At 48.9% G+C, this 19,514-nt stretch overlaps 1 protein-coding gene across 1 annotated transcript in view; it reads left to right on the top strand.

The window, feature by feature from the left end:
* Positions 1–19,514, top strand: part of PDE9A (phosphodiesterase 9A) — a 96,579-nt gene that overhangs the window by 45,045 nt on the left and 32,020 nt on the right. The window contains exons 5-6 of the mRNA XM_036243486.1: positions 18,467–18,521; positions 19,354–19,424. Of these exons, the coding sequence (XP_036099379.1) occupies positions 18,467–18,521; positions 19,354–19,424 (126 nt within the window). The remainder of the gene's footprint in view (positions 1–18,466; positions 18,522–19,353; positions 19,425–19,514) is intronic.

Raw genomic sequence — 19,514 nt, 5'->3', positions numbered from 1 at the left:
GAGCTCAAACATTTGGATATGAGGTTGAGGGGTGCTGGGGGCAAACCATGTGTGACCCTGAAGTCCATACAGAAGCCACTGCAGTAGGAGGGGGAGGGGGACAAGGGAAGGTGGTGAGGAATGGTCAGATTCTGGCATATTCTAAAGGAAGAGTCAGGTTATTTCCTGAGTGGAGGTGGGATAGGAAAGAAAGCGAAGTCAAAGAAGCCTCCACGGTCCAGCCTGAACCGCTCAGAGCATGGAATGGCATCCCCCCTCCCCAGGAGGATGGGAGCTAAGGTCGGCACAGGTACGGGGAGAAGAGAGGAACTGAGTTTTGGACATACGGCACGGTGGGCTGGCGGACATCAAGTTGAGTGGATGAGTTGAGAGGAGCCTGGAGTTTTCCCTCAGATGGGGATGGGACACGGAGATGGGGCATGTTTGTAGCCATGGGCTTGATGAGTTCACCAAGGAGGGCGGGGGGAGCAGGAGGGACTGAGCCCCAAGACTCAGGACAGAATTCCAGAAGGAAGGACATTGGCAACTTGACGCTATTTGGACGCAGGGCCGGGAGGAAGGAAGCCCTTGAGGGAGGGTGGATGCAACAAAGATGAGCTTCAGGAAGAGAAGAGTAGCCCTGGCCGGTTTGGCTCAGCGGTTAGAGCGTCGGCCTGCGGTCCAGAGAGACCTGGGTTTGGTTCCCGCTAAGGGCATGTACCTCAGTTGCAGTTTGTCCCCGGCCCTGGTTGGTCGTGCGGGTGGCAGCCACTCGATGTGTCCCTTTCACATCGATGTTTCCCTCTCTCTCTCTTCCTCTCTCCCTCCCACTCTGTCTGTACAAAAAATGGAAAAATGTCCTCGGATGAGGATAAAAAAAAATTAAAAAAAAAGGAAGAGAAGAGTAGAACGGCACCCATGCGCAGATATTCACGAGATTATCAGTGCAGGTAGAATAAAGGGGATTCTGTGTCATTTTGGAGCCCAACTAGGACCAATGGGAGGTGGACTGGGGGCTCATTAGGGAAAGAACTTAAGGAAAGCTAGAGCCAGTGTGAGCAGAACTGGCTGTCTTGAGGGCGGGGCTCTGTCTCCTGCAGGACTTGGGTGAAGGGCTGGGGTCTGGCTTTCACTTCCTCATGGGGTGCCCAGCAGGTGGCTGAGGTGGGGAATGGGGGGAGCAGCAGCCAGGGGGTGTCAGTCCCTCCCACACCTGGGATCTTAGTATGACAGCCACCTCTCACAGACACCAGAGAGGTGTTATTGACTAGCCCCCTGAGTCAGAGGGAGCGGCTGTCCCCTGTCTTGATCCTTGTCTTCTCATATAAATGAATTTAAATGGGAGACTCTAGATAGTGTTGGTGTTGTGTTTAGTGAACTTATTAAAACATTAGAGCATGCACATTTAGTAAAGAGGCAAGGCAAGCCAATCTGGACATCTGACTCATGAAACACAGACTTCGGAAGCACAGACGGTCTCTCGGCTAATCTGAAGAGCAAGTGGGGTGGGGAGTTTCTGACTTATATACCCTTCTGTCTGTAAGTTGTTTTATTTTTGTTGTTGGTTTTTTTTTTTTTATAATTCCTCTGCTAGATATCCTGGTACAGATTAACTCTGAAAGTCTCCTCTTTTGCCCTGGCCAGTTTGGCTCAGCAGTTGAGTGTTGGCCTGCAGACCAGAGAGTCCCGGGTTCGGTTCCCGCTAGGGGCACATACGACCAAAAAATAATAATAATAAAATAAAAGTCTCCTCTTTTCTTTGTTATGACTTGCTACAATTTATGGGAAATACCTGGCAATTAAATCCTAACTACTAGCTTTCTGTTTCTACTTTTCTTTCCCCTCCTCCCTGCTGTTTTAACAACTTCAGGATGATTTGCAGTGAGATCTCCTCATCCGGCTCCTTCCCTTCCCCCTCTTCTCCTACATTCTTTTGTGAAAAGAGGTTTTAACCCTTTGTCCTCAGGATAAGACCCTGTTACAAGCTTGCAAAGCTCTTTGGGTCTGTTTAATTTTCCTGCCTCGGTTTCCCTATTCCACTTGCCCCAGAATTGTCCTACGACAAGAGGAGCCACAGAGAGGTTTGATACAACTGTGCTGCAGAGCACAAAGAGCCATAGTAATAGCTCAGTATCGTGAGACTCGGAGTGAAAGAACCACAAAGAGCATTTCTCCTCAATGTGCCGGGATGAGTCCCCGGCCTGCCTGGGGGCTTTCTCTCTGCGAGCAGCTGTGCCGAGGGCGTCCACCCCGGGACAGTCCTCCTGGCAACAGAGGGAGCTGATGGACAGATGCTGGCTTCCTTGCCCTGCGGACAATTCGTTCTCCAGTGTCATCTGTGCAGTTGCTCAAAGGGACCCCAGACCCATGAGTGGCAGCTGCCCCCACCGAACCCTCTTACTGACTTCCCCTCTGCAGGCTTTCTTTCCTTCTTGCCTCAGTTCCTACACCCTCCAAGGGTTTTCTGGGATTGCCTCCAAATACGCCGCTGGCACCCAACTCCTGGTCCCCAGTCTGCCCTTGAGGGACCCATCCTAAGAGCTGTAGACGGGAATGGGAGGATAAGGACCAAGGGCCATCCCTCTGCCCTTGCTCTATTGTCAGGGGGTGAAATGGCCCCAGGAAAACCTCTCACCCCATTGCACTTTGATGTCCCCTCACAGAATAGGAATTGGGATACACACCTCCAGTGATTCTTCAGAGGCTAAATGAAGCAATTTTTGCAAAATGCTTAGCATAGTGCCTGCCACTTGGTAAGTGCTCAGTAAATGGTAGCTGTCATTTAAAATGACCTACAGGGCATTTTTGGATGGATTGTTCTGTCTCTCTGGAACTGCTGAGTTTTAATAGAACGGGGAAGCTTCCTAAGGCTAAACGCACATAGGCACTGCACGCACATAGGTGCTGCACGCACATAGGTAGGTACTGCACGCACATAGGTGCTGCACGCTTCGTTTGCACTTGCAGGTGAAGTTAATGTCTGAAATTTGAGCCAAAACATGTTGTTTGTGAGAAATAATACAGCTTCTTAATAACAGTTTCTATTTTTAGTGCAATTTCATTGCGAACAGCTGTGTAATCATAGTCTTAGTCATTCTGATTTGCATTATTTTTTAAACAAAAGGCGTGCAGTGTATCAAATGAGAAGTAGTAACCATTCTCCTGTGTGCGGGGGGCTCATTCCACTTCTGTTTCCTGTAGCTTTGTGGAACTGTGTTTCTGCTCCCTCTGGGGTGGTCTAGCCAACAAAGACAGCAGCACCTAGACCCTCCCTGTCACAAGCGTAGGTGGTCAACAATAACCCCAGAACCCACGCGTCATGACCATAGAGCCTAGTGTGATAGAGACATGCCTTCTGAATGTTCCTGCAAGCACCTCAAGGGAGCAAGAGTTCAAAGTGCTCCTTTGCCCTCAGGCATTACAGGCAGAAGCCACGCACAGCCCATGAAACTGTGCTGTGAGACACACACGCGTGAAACGCCCAGGTTGATGGGGTCTGGTGAAAGTATACGTGCCTGTAACCACACCCCAATCAAGACAAAAGACATGCCCTGGCCGGTTTGGCTTAGTGGTTACAGTGATGGCCCACGGACCAATGAGTCAAGGGTTCGATTTGGTCAAGGGCTTGTACCTCAATTGTGATTTGTCCCCAGCCCTGGTTGGGGTCGTGCAGGAGGCAGCCACTCAATGTGTCCCTTTTACATTGATGTTTCTCTCTCTCCCTCCCACTCTATCTGAACGAAAATGGAAAAATATCCTCGGGTAAGGATAAAAAAAAAAAAAAAAAGACACTTCATCACCCCAGAAAAGTGCCCAGTGCCTCTCTTCAAGTCAGCTCGCACACACGGTCACAAAGCACGTCCTGCTTCGGTCCCCACAGTTCCTTGCTCTTCCCGAGTTTCAGGGGAAGGACGTAGGTGTGTGTTTCTTCGTGGGCGGGTTCTTCCCTGCATGTGGTTGTTTACTTTGGTCTGCCAGTCGGCTTCCACCGTGGGAGTGTCCACAGCTTGTCCGTTACCTCTCCTGTCGATGGGCATCCGGGTCATTTCCAGTTCGGGGTTAAGCTGCCGTGAGCATTGCACAGGTCTTACCGTGGACCTGTCCGTTGTCTTGGGTGACTCCTAGGAGGGATGTTGCTGGTTCCCATGACAAGTGTGTTTAAGTTGATAAGAAACTGCCACACCGTCTTTCCAAGTGGCTGTGGCGCCCCACACTCCCGCCAGCAGTGTGTGGGTGATCGCCTGTCCCACAGCCCGCCCAGCACCGGGCACGCTCAGGGGTTTTAATTCAAGACTTTCAAGCAGGCATAAAATAACATTTCATCGAGGTCCAGTGTGCATTTCTCTGGGAGACCATGATTGTTCAGCATGATTTTAATGTGCTCATTGGCTACTTGAATATCGCAGCTTGGGAAGCTTCTATTCTAAGTATTTTGCTCATTGTATAAACTGTCTTGCATTTTTTTTTAGCGTGTTGTTTGTAGGAAATGTTGCATATTTGGGTATATTTCATTGGTCAGTTTGGCAAATGTTGTGTCTGCCAGTTTGGGACGTGCCTTTTTCATTTTCTTAATGAGGGCATTTGATGACGTTTTTAACTTGATGAAGTCTAATGGAACACATTTCTCTTTTGTATTTTGTGTGTCTTCCCTACAAGCCCTTTCTCTACCCCAAGGTCATGAAGATCAATTTTTAGGAGTTAGACTTGGAACTACTATATTGTCATCTGTGATCTATTTTAAATTAATGTCGTGTGTGGTGTGAAGTAGGGGTTGACGATCTTTCTTTCTGACGCGTTTGTCCGATTGTTACAACTCCACTTGTTAGACTTTCCTTTCCCACTGACTTACTTTGGCCCCTTTGTTGAAAGCGACTCGTCTCTGTGGGAGGGTCGGTGGGTGGACTCCGTGCTCCTGACCCGCGTGTCTGCCCAGGCACCGATGCGTCCTGGCTTCGTCGCCCGGCGAGCAGCCTTCCACCTCTGCGCCGCGTTCCCGGTGACTCTGGTTACATGGGTCCTTTTCCCTGCAAAATTAAATTAAAATAAATTGACAAGCTAATTCTTTTCACTTTTTTTTTTTTTTAATCCTTACCCAAGGATATTTTTCCACTTATCTTCAGACAGAGTGGGAAGAAGGGAGAGAGAGAGAGAAACATCGGTGTGAGAGGGACACATCGATTGGCTGCCTCCTGCACAACCCCAACCGGGGCCAGGACAAACCGCAACCATGGTCCGTGCCCTTGATCGGAATTGAACCCGGGACTCTTTGGTCCAAGGGCCGACGCTCTAACTGCCGAGCCAAACCGGCCAGGGCTTGACAAGTTCATTCTTAATTCTAAAGTGACTTTATTCAGATTGCATTCAATATATTTATTTAATTAACTTGGGAACAATAGCAGCTGAGCAATCTGGAGTCTTCCCATCCATGAACGTGATCCATCCCTCTCAGCAAAGTTCAACAGCTTTCAGGACGGAGATCCTGCATGTCTTTTGTGAAATCTGTTCCTCTGCCCAGCCAGTTTGGCTCAGCATTAGAGCATCGACCCTCTCGGACCAGAGTCACAGGTTCGATTCTGGGCAAGGGCACGTACCAAGGAGCACAATTGCTGGACTGTGTGGTGAGGCACTGTTCAGTCTGTAAGAAACCGCCAGGCTGTCCTGCAGGGCGGCTGCCCGCGTTGCGTTCCCGCCAGCAGTCCCGGGGTTCCTGCTGCCCCCCGTCCTCGCCGGCATTCGGTGGCGTCACTGTCTGGGTTTAGGCCATTCTCGCAGGTGCGCCGTCGTATCGCGTTGTTGTTCTAATTCGCAATTTCCTGATGACATGGGACGTTAAGCATCTTATCATATGCTTACTTGCCATTTGTGTATCTTCCTTTATTGAAGCGTCCTTTTAGATCTTTCGCCCATTTTTAAACCATAGTTAATTTTGTACCATTTCACACTCCAGTAAGTTTGCAGCACTACAATTTTACGTAACCCCTTCCCCACAACCTTGGAGCTATTGCTCCCGTATATTTTACATCTGTGCTATCGCCTGAATGCTTGTTGCCCCCAGAATTCATGTGTTGAAGCCCTAGCCCCTAAAGTGATGGCATTGGGGTGGGCTTTGGAAGGTGATTAGGCCATGAGCGCAGAGCCCTCGTGAGTGAGATCACTGCCCTAATAAAGACATCCCGTGGAACGCCTCCACCGGCCACGTGAGACCTCGGTGAGGGACAGGCGGCGGTGAGCCAGGAAATGGGCCCTCTCCAGACACCAGATCTGTCGCTGCCTTGCTCTTGGAATTCAGCCTCCAGAACTGTGAGAAATAAATGTCTGTTGTTTACAAGCCAGTCCATGGGCCCGGCCGACCCAGGCACCAAGAGGTTGCTGGTTCGATTCCTGGTCAGGACACAGTCCCAGGTTCTGAGCCAAGTCCCAGTGTGGGGCATGCAGGAGGCGGCCAATCGAGTTCTCTCTCACCAATGTTTCTCTCTCTCTCCCTCTCCCTTCCTCTCTCTCTAAAATTAATAAAGGGGGGGCAGTCCATGGCGTTCTGTTAGAGCACCCCAAACAGACTAAGACACTCCACATACATTATAAACTCCACAACAATGTTATGATTTTTGCTTTGAATAGCCAGTAGTCTTTTGAAGAAATTACGAAAAGAAAGGTAAAGATGATTTTTTTTATAGTTCACACGTGTTTGTCACGTTTGGTGTTTTTATTTCTTCCTATGGATCCCAAATTCTAATTGGTATTACAGCCCTTCAGCCTAAAGAATTCCTTTTCTCCTCTAACGGTTCTCGCCTGCCGAGCTGCTGGTGACTCATTCCTCTGCTTTTGCTGCTCTGAGCCTGTGTTTATGCTGCCTTCCTTTGGAAAGAAGTTTTCCGGGGTATAGAGTTCTGCATTCACATTTTATTTTTTAAAAGAAGTTTAAAGGTGTTGATTCTTTTTTTTTTTTTTTCTTTCCCTAGCCTGTGTGATTTCTGATGAGGAGTCAGCTTTTCCCGTGTCTTTATCCCCCTACATGGAATATGTCCTTTTCCCCCGACTGTGTTCAAGGTGTTTTTCCTTTCCGGTTGGCTTCGGCAGTTTGACCCTGATCTTTGTAGCGCTGGTTTTCTTCTTGTTTGTTCTGCTTGGTGTTCATTGAGCTTCTCTGGCCCGTAAACTTGTGTTTTCACCAAATTTGTAAAATGTTCAGCTATTATGTCTTTAACTGTATTAGATGCACCGTTTTGTCTCGCCTCCTGCTGAGGCTCTAGCTGCTTGTGTGTTAGACAGTCTGCTGTGCCCTGGCCTGTTTGGCTCAGCGGTTGGAGCATCGGCCTGCAGACCAATGAGTCGCAGGTTCGATTCCAGCCAAGGGCACGTACCTTGGTTGCGGTTCATCCCGGCCCTGGCCGGGCCACACAGGAGGCAACCAGTCATGTGGCCCTATCACATTAATGTTTCTCTCTCTCTCTCTCCCTCCCGCCCACTCTAGCTCATGATAAATAGAAAATATCTTTGGGTGAGAAATAAAAAAAAAATTTTTTTAAAACAAAGTTTGCTTTGGTCCCTCAACTAACTGGCTCCATTTTTTTTTTTTTTAATCTTTTTTCTTTCTGCTCTTCAGATTGGATCATTTTTATTGATTTGTCCTCAATTTCCCTGACTCTTCTGCTGATTCTAAACTCCTCTAAACCCCTCCATGAATTTTTTATTTCAGATATATTTTTAAATTCTATAGTTTTTATTTGATCTGTATTCATAGATTTCTCTCTTGAGGTCCCCCGCCTGTTTATTATTCATTAACATCTTCTTCTTTCATCCTGGATGTGCTTATAGTTGCGACATTAAAGGCTCCATCTGCTTATTTCAGTGTCTGTGTCGTGTTAGGGTTTTATTTTTGTTTCATTTATCTTGCTACAGCCTCTACAATCGAGTGCGACGCGATAAAGCCCACAGATAGAGTGAGACCTTTGGTCCGCACAAAAGGCTCCGTCTCTCATAGATTTTAGAAGAAGTCCTGTCATTGGCATGACTAAACTCGCGATCCGTTGGTTTACTAGATCCCAGTTTACCCTGACAGAAGTCTTCCTGAAACTCGGCTTGTGGGGTCACTGGACACACCGTCAAGGCCCAGGCAGGGTGCACCAGACTTGACCCTCTTTGACTTCACCACAATTAAACTTTCCCACGGGGTGTCTTATCACAGCGACATACACCCGTTATCACAGAGAGGACAAAGTCTCGCCAGCATGCACAGTCAGCTGCTCGCCCAACAATTCAGATTCGTCTGAGGGCATTCTCCAGGGAATGTCATAACCACTTCCTTCTCCCTCAACGTTGACTTCATGACACCATGGGGGGGAGCTGGTTCGGAGGGAGGAGGAGCGTGTGCAGAGAACCTTTCCTGGGGTACGTGTGACGCTGCGCCGTCTCTGCAGCCCTAAACGGGAACAGGACTTGGCCGTGTGGTGACTTGGCTCTGGGTCTAGATCACGCAGCCACTTTGGGTTATTAGGAGAATTAAATGATCCACGTATGTGCCCAGCAGGTGTGGCTCAGTGGACTGAGCATCCTCCCATGGACTGAGAGGTCCCAGTTTGATCCCTGGTCAGGGCACAGGCCCGGGTTGCACACTCCATCTCCAGTAGGGGGCGTGCAGGAGATAGCTGATCCGCGTTTCTCTCTCACATAGACGTTTCTCTCCCTCCCTCCCTCCCTCTCTAAAAGATCACTAAAAACATAATTTTTTAAAAAACTCTGTTAAAACAATAAATGATCAACGTATGCACCTCACTCAGAACGTTGCCTGGAACAGAAGAAGAGCCCAGGGAGTTGCTTCGAGTTGTCGCAGTCTGTGGAACAGGACAGGAAATCGCCACTGCCTCACAGGCTGACCCTCCAGGCAGCCATCCTTCTGCTGGCGAACTAAGCCTGCGGAGGATGGGAAGGCATCGGGAGGATTTTACCCAGACATCTGAAAGCGAACTTAACCTACACAGAGCATGAGGGTCCCTTCTCCGAACCAGAAGGGAAAGCTCCATCCAATTCCTGCCCCGGGGGAGCAGCCCAGCAGGTGCGGAACACCCCCCGCGGTGTCGGATATGCTCATCAGGGTCCTCCGGCCTGCTTTGCTCTCTTTGTTCTATCGAATGGCTGACAGCGTCTAGTCAGTCACACCACAAGTCACCTGAGACACCTCTCCCTTTGGCTGTTCATGAACGGCAGGGATTTCTTGGTGGGACAGACCATGGAAAGGGCTCCTGTGCCTTTAAGAATTGAGGTGAGGTCACTGTTGACCATATAACTTTATTGTGCTCCTGGGTTATAAAGGAAACGTCCTCATTCTGCACATCTATTTTATGACGTCCGTAAACAGTGGCTTGCCCATGACTGTGCCCTGGGCCAGGACGTCCTCCACCGGCTGGAGGGGCCGGGAGACCAAGAACGGGACAGGTGAGTGTGCCCTCTGCGAACCCGGAAGAAGGCGGCGAGGCCCCAAGGAGCAGAGAGGGGTACACGGGAGCCCCCTCCAGGCCCTTCCTAGGCAGAGCCCTGGAAAGAACGGAAACAAATGTACCCCCTTATCAGAGCTTCAGGGGAGCTTGTCTCTTTGGGGCCCAGCAAAATGGGTTGCTTTCTGTCGCGCACAGTTAGATGCCCCTTCCTGAAAGAATAGCAGTTTTGCCTTAAAGGCTTTGGGAGAGTCTGTCGCACGTGTACTTCTGGGACGATGCTCAGCCGCTCGCTGCATCGTTTCAGGTGAGACTGATACAGTGAAACATGGCTCAGCTCAGCCCATAGTAGCAGCGTCAAAATCCAACAGTGGTGCGGACCACAGCTGCCCACAGAGCAGGAGATGGGGACGACGGTGAAGTCCAAGGCACCTCACGTATGCCCACAGGTGTTACTCACTGCACCACGGGGGGCTCTGAAGCGTGGGGTTCAGATGCCCAGGCTGACATCCTGGCATCTTCCCTCAGTGCGCAGGTCGGGGGCCGGCCGATTGCTAGGGCCAGGTTCGCGCTCCTGTGCCGAGGGGAGAAAGGTGGGCAACCCAAGCAGCTCAGGTGTGCAGGGGCGAAAAGAATGATGATTCTTATTGTTCCAGGCAGCACAGATAAAGCGGTAGGCCAGGCAGCGGGCTGGGCAACCGAATTAGTGTGTCATGTTAAACTGATCTTTGGAGCAGGAATTATAGGCGGTGCTGCCCTGTGGATCAGTTAGAGCAGATTTGCATGTCAGTCTGTGCTGGGAGACTCGGATCCTGTGGAACAAGTAAACAATTCCTGGAAGGGTGGGAGAGGCAGAGGCAGGTTCCTTGAACTGTCCGCAGCGGCTCAAGGCGGAGTCGGGGCCCAGCCTCCGGGCATCGGGAAGTGCAGGACTCGGGCACTCGTCAGAGCAGCTGGGTAAACCGTGGGGAGGGGGCCCATCCTCCACCCAGGGGCTCTCTCCTGCCCATGACCCCAAGAGGCAACTCTGCAGTCCTCTCCCAGGGACAGGTGGTTCCAGTCCCCTCGCTTCTATTCTAGGGTCAGGTCCTGAGGCCACTAAGTACAGATTCATGGCCTGAAGCTGGGCTGATCAGACAGCATCCTAAAAGCTGGACCCACCCTCTGCCAGCCTCCAAGGGCGCCCTGGCACTAAATGAAAGTCTTCTCTAATATGAGACACTCTGCCAGCCCCAGCATTTGTCCGTCGGCGCCTGTCACCTGAGAGGCCAGCCAGACAAGCACCCAGACCGTCTAATTTAGGCCGGTCCAGGGGTGAGCGGGTGGACAGCAGCCCAGCCTTGAAGCGTCTGACAATGAACCCACAGAAGCCTCTGTCATCCGGGGGCCCAAACCTCCGCCTGTTGTTGAAGCCCCAAGGTCCAGCCCCGCGAGCCTGCTCTCCAAGTCTGCTGGGTGCCCAGGCTCGGGGAGCGGTTTTCCCTGGAGAACCTGAGGCCGGGGAACATCAGCCCGCCCTCCCTCGGCCTCCGTCCGTGTGGATCAACAGTCGTTGGTGCTGACCCACCGTCTCTCAGAATCGCGTTTCTTTCTCTGGATTTCCTGAAAAAGTCCCGGTCCAGAGGGACCCCACAGACCCAGTCATGTCTGACCGACCCTGAATCGCCAGGGCCCCTGGCTGTTGCTGGTTATGCTGGACGCTGTTAAGAAACCCTCAAAGCAGCATTGCTAGACATTTTATGTATGCCATGCAGCACTGGAGGGTCGGGCGGGGCTCCCACGCACTGCCAGTTGTCTCTGACGGGCTCTCGTTTGGCCACAATGATTGGGAATGACTAACCTGTGGGAGTGAAAACTGCTGCTGTCCCTAAACCTGGGAGTTTGGGGCTCTCTGAGCTCCAGAGGCAAGAACAGGTTGTCAGTGATCCTTAGTGATGTAACACCTGTGGTTCTCACTAACCCCTAATGGTGTAACAATAACACCTGTGCGCTATTTCCAATCACTAAGATCTGGAAACAGCCCAAGTGCCCATCAGTAGATGAGTGGATAAAAAAGCTGTGGTACATGTACACAATGGAGTACTATGCAGCTGTAAGAAAGAGAGATCTCTCACCCTTTGAGACGACGTGGAGGGTCCTGGAGAGTGTTATGCTGAGCGAAATAAGCCAGTCAGAGAAAGACAAGTACCACATGATCTCACTTATTTGTGGAACACAGTGAACAAAATAAGCTGTCAACCAAAAGAGATCCAGAGTCATGGAAGTAGGGGACAGACTGACAAACCTCAGAGGAATGGAGGTGGGAGGGGAGGGAAGAGGTAAACCAAAGAACCTATATGCCCATGTGCACAACCAATCGACAGGGACATAGGCTGGGAAGGGAAGGAGGGAGGTCAATGGGGGGAAAGGGGAGACATCTGTAATACTTTCAACAATAAAAATAAATAAAAAAGAACACCCGTGGCAGACAGCAGCACTTGGTGATGTAATAACAACCAGAACCAGAATAAACAGCCCTCCTCCAGGGCCCTGTCCTGAGTACTTGACACAAATTAAATCACAGTGTGTTTTTAAGCCCTGGAATCCACTGGGAGGAAACAGTGGCTGCTGCAGGAATTGCAGTGAGCGAGGTGGGAGGGGAGGCCCCCATTTCCTGATGGGGCTCAGTGTATGGCCGCGTGGGTGGGGCTGACCTTCGTGCACGAAGGTGTTTTTTGCTCCTGTCCTCGTGCAAAAGAATGCAGATGGTGCATTTTCTAAAGGGAGGCCCCCACATGTGCAGTGGGTGTGAGCACACGACCCTGGCAACGGCACCCGGCTCCTCTCTGGTAGCTCAGTCTGCACCTGGGCCCTCTGACGACAGCTAGGCCGGCACAAGGACACGCAGGCTGAGGTGTAGGTCTTACGTGGGCCAGAATGCGAATGTCTCCCCTTGGCCGCGGGGAGGAGAGAAGAAGGTATGAGGTGTATGAGATGAAATAACAAAAAGCATTGTTACTGCCCTGGCCAGTTTGGCTCAGCGGTTAGAGTGTCGGCCTGCGGTACAGAGAGACCCGGGTTCGGTTCCCGCTAAGGGCACGTACCTCGGTTGCAGTTTGTCCCCGGCCCTGGTTGGTCGTGCGGGTGGCAACCACTCGATGTGTCCCTTCACATCGATGTTTCTCTCTCCCTCTCTTCCTCTCTCTCCCTCCCTCTCTGTCTGAACAAAAAAATGCAAAAATGTCCTCGGGTGAGGATTAAAAAAAAGCATTATTACTGTTTGGGCTGGAAATGAAATGTAGGCATTAAAATCCTGTACTATTCAATGGATCCCACCTCAAAAGTCCAAAGGGAAATCCTTCCTTCACTTTTTTCTTCCATTCTCTCTATAGAATGTTTTGTTAAACTTTTCATTTTTAAATCAGTAAAGATTCGCACACAGTCGTGAGAAAAAAATACAGAGGTCGTTCAGCCTTGACTCGTTTTCCCACAATGCTAACATCTTTGCAAGCGTCAGCCAGAGAGTGCAGTCGGGCCGTCGGTACTGATACGTCTAGATACACAGTGTTCCAGCCCACAGGGTCCCTCCCGCTGCCCTTATAGCCTCACTCAGCAGCTTCCTCTGCAAACTCATCGAGATTGTTGTGTGTAGTAATAGTTTAGTCCTTTTTATTGCTGAGCTGTGTCCCAGGGTGGACTACAGTTTGTTGGCATCTGGGTTGCCCCGTCTGGGGCTATTACCTATAAAGCTGTTCACGTACAAGTCTTTGTGTGAATATAAGTTTGCATTTCTCTGCTCCAGGGTGCACTTGCTAAGCCATATGGTAGTTGCATCTTTAGAATTTTTAAGGAGCTGCCAAATCATTTCCCAGAGTGGCTGTGCCATTTTACATCCCCACCGGCAATGTGGGTGATCCAGTTTCTCCTCTTCTCTACCAGCACTTGGAGTTGTCACTTTTTTTTAATTTTAGCCTTTTTGATAAATGTGCAGGGAATGACTCTGTGGCTTTAATTTGTGTTTCCTAATGGCTCAAGATGCCCAGTCCCTTTCCATGTCCTCTTCGGTACAATGTCTGCCAGTGTCTCTTGCACGGTTTCAAATTGGGTGGTTTTGTTTTGACTGTTGAGTTTTGACAGTTATCTTCATATTCTATATTCAAGTCTTTGTCAGATGTGTGCTTTGCACATATTTTCTCCAAGACTGGAGCTTGTTTCTTCATCCTCTTAACCTGCTCTTTCTCAGAACAAACGTTTTCATTCTGATGAAGTCCAGGGTATCCGTTTTTCCTTTTATGGGCTGTGGTTTTGATGTCAAGTCTGAGAATTCCCTGCCTAGCCCAAGATCCTGAAGATTTTCACTGATTTTCTAAAAGTATTATCGTTTTTTCTATTTCACACCTGTGATTCACTCCTCATTAATTGTTGTATAAACTGTGAGGGTTCGGGTGAGGCTCATTTTCGGCCTGGGAATGTTAGACTGCTTCCGCACTGCCTTGGGAGGACTCCGTTCTGCACGTGGTCCAGATCAGCTGTGCACATCTGTGTGGGCGGGATTCTGGGTCTGTGTCCTGCTCCACTGAGCTCCGAGTCTGCCCCTCAGTATGTTTCCCCACATCACACCGTTTCATTATTGTAGCTGTATAATAGGTCTTAAAAGGCCCTGGCTGGTTTGGGTCAGCGGTTAGAGCGTTGGCCTGTGGTCCAGAGAGACCCGGGTTCGGTTCCCGCTAAGGGCACGTGACTCGGTTGCGGTTTGTCCTAGGCCCTGGTCGGTTGTGCGGGTGGCAGCCACTCGATGTGTCCCTTTCACGTCGATGTTTCTCTCTCTCTCTCTTTTCCTCTCTCTCCCTCCCACTCTACCTGAACAAAAAATGGAAACATGTCCTCGGGTGAGGATAAAAAAAAAAAAGTAGATTGGCGTGCTTTGGCCGGTTTGGCTCAGTGGTTGGAGCGTCAGCCCTTGGACCAATGAGTGTCAGGTTCGATTCTGGTCAAGGACACCAACCTCAGTTGCGGTTCATCCCTGACCCTGATCAGGTCGTGCAGGAGGCAGCCAGTTGATGTGGCTCTATCACATCAGTGTTTCTCTCTGTCTCTTTCTCCCTCCCTCCCTCCCACTCTTTCTGATGATAAATAGAAAAATATCCTTGGGTAAGGAATAAAAAGAAAAAAAAGTAGATTGGCGCTTCCTCCCATTTTATCTTCGTTTTCAAAATTGTTCTAGCTATTCTAGTTAGTTTATTTCCATATAAATGTTAGAAAATCATCTATTTCTAAAAATCCTGCTGGAACTTTGATAGAAATTGTGTAAACCTGTCTATCAATTTGGGGAGAATTGACATCTTTACTATATTGAAGCTTCCAGGTAGGTCTCTCCTCATTTATTTCTATCTCCTCAGATTTTTTATGGGTATTTTGTGGTTTTCAGCATATATTTTCTGCATGTGCTTTGTTATACTCGTACCGAAGTGTTTTTAAGTGTTTATAAATGGCATCGTGATTTCATTTCAGTGACTATATGGTCATTGCTAACATATGTAAATACAGCTGATTGCATGTGCGTATCTTGTATCCCGTGACCTTGCTGAACTCACTTACTGGTCCTAAGACCATGTTTTCGTAGATCCCCTGGAATTTTCTCTGTAGACAATTATGTCATCGGCAAACAAGGACATTTTTATTTCTTCCTGTCAGATCTGCATGCCCTTGACTTCCTTTTCTTGCCTAGTTGCACTGAAGGGCCAGCCCTGTGCCGAGAGCAGTGAGCAGACCGGGGCTCTGCAGACTCCGGCAAGAAGCATCGTCTTCACTGCTAATACGTTAGCTGCAGGGTTTTTGCACATTTTTTATTGACTTGAAAAAGTTCCCCTCTTTTTCTGTTATTCTGAGTGTTTTATCATAAACAGGTGTTGAATTTCTTCAAGTGCTTTTCATGAAGTAATTGACATGATTATATGATTTTTTTTCTTTTTAGCCTGTTAATATAGTAGATCGCATTGATTGATTTTTGAATATTGAACCAGCCTCCCATCCCTGAAATAAACCCTACTTGTTCTTAATGTATAATTATTTTTATATATAGCTGAACTCTATTTACTCATTATTTTTAAGGGCTTTTACATGGGTATTCATGAGGGTTATCAGTCTGTAGTTATCTTTTTTGGTTGTCTTTGTCTGGATTTGGTATCAAGTTAATACTAGCTTCATAAAATGAATCAGGAAGTGTTCCGTCCTTTTCTGTTTTCTGGAAGAAGTTGTCTAGATTTGTGGTAATTCTTCTCCAAATGTTTGGTGGCATTCTCTAGTGAAACCATCTGCATCTGGAAATTTCTTTTGGGAGAATTTTTGTTGTTGTTGTTATCCTCACCTGAGGACATTTTTCTATTTTTTGTTCAGACAGAGTGGGAGGGAGAGAGAGGAAGAGAGAGAGAGAGAAACATCGACGTGAAAGGGACACATCGAGTGGCTGCCGTCCACACAACCCAACCAGGGCCGGGGACAAACTGCAACTGAGGTATGTGCCCTTAGCGGGAACTGAACCCAGGTCTCTCTGGACCGCAGGCTGACGCTGTAACCGCTGAGCCAAAGTGGCCAGGGCTTATTGGGAGAATTTTTTAAATAGAAATTTAATTTTCTTAATAGTGATAGGCTGTTCAGATTACCTGTTTCATATTGGATGAGTGCAGTGGTTCATGTTTTTCTAGGAATTGGTCCGTTTTCATCTAAGATGTCAAATCTATGTGTATAAAGTTGTTACTAGCGTTCCCTTATAACCCTCTCCATGTCTGGAGGGTCTGGAGTGATCTTTTCTTTCTCATTCTGGTTTTGGTGATCTGTGTCTTCTCTCTGTTTCCTTGTCAGTATTCAGGTTGGTCAATTTACTGATATCTTTAAATAACCAGCTCTTCCTTTCACTGATTTTTCTACACTTTCCATTTCATTGATTTCTGGTCTTTATTATTTCCTTCCTTTTTTCTGCTATTGTTGTGGATTTATTTTGCTCTTCTTTTTTCTGGGCTCTCAGATTATCGAGTGGGGTTTTTCCTCTCTTCTAATGTAAGCATTTGGTGCTGTCCAGTACGTGTCCCTCTCTGCATTGCTCTCGCTGGCTCACGGCTAAATTTCGATGTATTATATTTTCATTTTCATTTGGTTTGATGCCTTTAAACTTTTCCCAGAGACTTCCTCTTTGATCCGTGGATTACTCAGACATGTGCTGTTTCGTTTCCAAGTGTTTGGAGGTTTTCCTGCTGTGTTTCTGGTTTCTAGTTTGATTCTCTTATGGCCAGAGAACATACTGTATATGGTTTCAGTCCTTTTAACATTGTTGAGGTTTTCTTTATGGTCCAGGATGTGGTCTATCTTGGTACATGCTTCGTAGGCACCTGAAAAGAACATGTGTTCCGCTATTGTTAGGTGGAGCAGTCTATAAATGTCGATTGTTTGATGGCCTTCTAAATTTATCTCAAGACTTAGAGATCATTAACTCTTGGAGTTTAAGCGATATATTGCTCCTGCCAAAGATTTCAGAATAAGTTATCTGAAACCCTGCTGATTCACCAAGAAGGCCTGCGAGACCTTCTCACGGGTGGTTCTCGTCAGGGGAGCGCCCAGTTGGCTTCCAGGACGTGTGAGCCTCTCGGGCGCGTAGGGCCTTGGATCAGCCAGCAGCTCGACGTGGGCTCTGTGAAAGTTTCCTGGTGGACATTTTTACTCTTAGAGTTTCCAGAGATGTAACAAAATGTCGTTTCTCTTCTTCTCATCAAGTCATAGAATACTTAAGCCAGAGGGAACCGTGGGTCACCTGGTCTACCCTTTCATTCAGCAGGTGAACGGATGAGTTCTCAGGGGTTAATTTAGACTTACTAATTTTTTAACTTTTTTAATGAGATCAATATGTGCTTATTATAGAAATGTATAAGATAGAGAGGAAAAATAAGAAAATAAAATGTACATATAGTCTTACAAACAAAACATAACTACTATTATCATTTTGGAGTATATCCTCCAATGTTTCCAAAAATGGATTCATACTGTTTTACAGTCTCTCTCTCTCTTTTTTTTGCTTTAACATTAAATAGAACATTTTCCAAAATAGTATTTCTAATAGCAGAATATGATTCCACAGTACAGACATGTCATCATTTATTTACTGTCCTTTCGATGGAGAGACCGGTCGTTATGTGAGGTAACGCTGATGGGTATCTCTGTGCACGTAATTTCCTAGAAATGGAGACACTAGACCAGAGCATGTGAACATTCCCAGCGTTTGAGCCTCGTTGCCCAGTTGGATTATTGAGGTGTGTGTTTGTTTGGCAGGTTTCTTCTGGTTTCGGTGAAGGGCCAGGCATAGAGCCCACGCCGCTTACAAGGAGTCGGGACTAAGCCTCCGTAGGCTCAGTGCTTTAGGGCGTGAACCGCCGGCCGGCGCGAGCCAAGCAGCGGTCGCTCCCTGTCCAAGAGCATGGGCTTGATGGAAAAGGCAGGTCTGGGAGCATTTACACCTTCCTCTGAGCTATCCATCAGCGGGCCTGTCAGGAAACAGGAAACCAGGCAGGTTATATTCAGCCTGGGACCTGAGCCTTGTAAACCAGTCACCCAGCCCAGTTTTGCGTGCCAGGCAACAAAGGGACAGACTTCCGCCTGCTTCCGCTCTCTGGACCCGCCATGGGAACATCGTGTTTTGCGCTTGAAATATGCCTTGAACTCGCTCTGTCATAGTAATTGCCCTCATAAAATGAACCAGGGCACTCCGTGAAAAACCCCTTATTTAGAGATCCAGTCCTGCCTGCTTTTTACAGCCGGTGCCAACAATGGGAGGGCCACAGCCCTGGCCGCTCTGCCGAGAGGCCACTAAAAGACAGGTCGGTGACCTGGAGCAGTCCAGGACAGAAAGCATTTGGCAGTGGACAGGAGAGGTCCCAGGGTGCTGCCGGGGTGCCAGGGTTTCCGCCCAGGTAAGGCAGGCAGTGCCTCACCACCACATCAGTGACACTTGCCCACAGCCGGTGAATTCAGTCCACACTGATCCCAAGACCCTTTCCTTTTCCCAGCTGTCTTTCTTTTTCGGTCTGTAGAGAAAGAAGAATTAATCCAGAGCGTGCTGACCCAGGTGGCAGAGCAGTTCTCAAGGTACAGACTTTCCAGTGCGACCTCTGCAGAGATGTGCTCGCTGTCTCTGGCGGCGGAGCCCCCCCCCCCCCGCCCCGGGGCCCTCTCGGCCGCAGACGCTTACCGGAGGGGCTGCTCTCCAGACGCAGTGGCTCTGTGACCGAGCCAGTTGGCCAGGGTCCAGGAAACACTTATATCAAAGGCTGTGTGAAGTGGGCACTTTTAGAATGAGAGCCCACGTGGCCGAGGTCTTTCTCCACTGGCTCTCCTGGGACTCGGGGTTCGGGCTACAAGCCCCGAGACCATTCTGAAATAGGCTCTCACGAAGCTCCTGGGCACTTGTCTTCCTGGGCTTCTCCAGCTCCAGAGCCAACACTTGCTGGTCCTCAGATATTTCACGGTGGCATCTCACTGCCCCCCAGGGAATGCAGATGGGGAGAAGTATGGGTGTACTTTCTTAAAGCCCCAGAATTGTTTGACTGACTGGGTTGGAGCCTGGAGAGGCCACACGAGGTCCTCTGAAGGTGGTCTGTGCCCAGGGGAAGGGGTGAGGTCAGGCTGTCCGGCTGAGAGCAAAGCATCCCCTTCGAGAGCACCCCCAGTATAGGAAGGAAGCATCCCCACCGGCATGGTACCGCTATGTGTTCCCACGTGGGAAATACCCCTCCAGATAGTCTGAGGGTGTCTCTCCTTGCTCCCCTCCACCCGCAGACAGTGCTAGTTCCTTTGTGTGCGCCCCTCCCCTGCCCCGCCCCGCCCCTGCCCCCGCCTGTGATTCAGTGGCTGTTTGTTGAACCCTTTTTAACTCTGAGACTCTTATGACTTATGTCTTGTCTTCTTTGTTCATTCCTAGAGCATTTAAAATCAACGAACTCAAGGCTGAAGTTGCAAATCACTTGGCAGCGCTAGAGAAACGCGTGGAGCGTGAGTGGGGTTTCTTTCCTTTCGCTGTGTGTCTGTGTGTCTTTCAGCCCGTTTCAGTTATCCTCATAAACCGGTGGTGAGAGGTGAAGG

The sequence above is a fragment of the Molossus molossus genome, unplaced genomic scaffold (genome assembly GCF_014108415.1).
Source record: "Molossus molossus isolate mMolMol1 unplaced genomic scaffold, mMolMol1.p scaffold_m16_p_5, whole genome shotgun sequence".
NCBI lineage: Eukaryota > Metazoa > Chordata > Mammalia > Chiroptera > Molossidae > Molossus > Molossus molossus.
The sequence above is the reverse complement of the archived record's forward strand: the minus strand, read 5'-3'. Positions and strand labels throughout refer to the sequence as shown.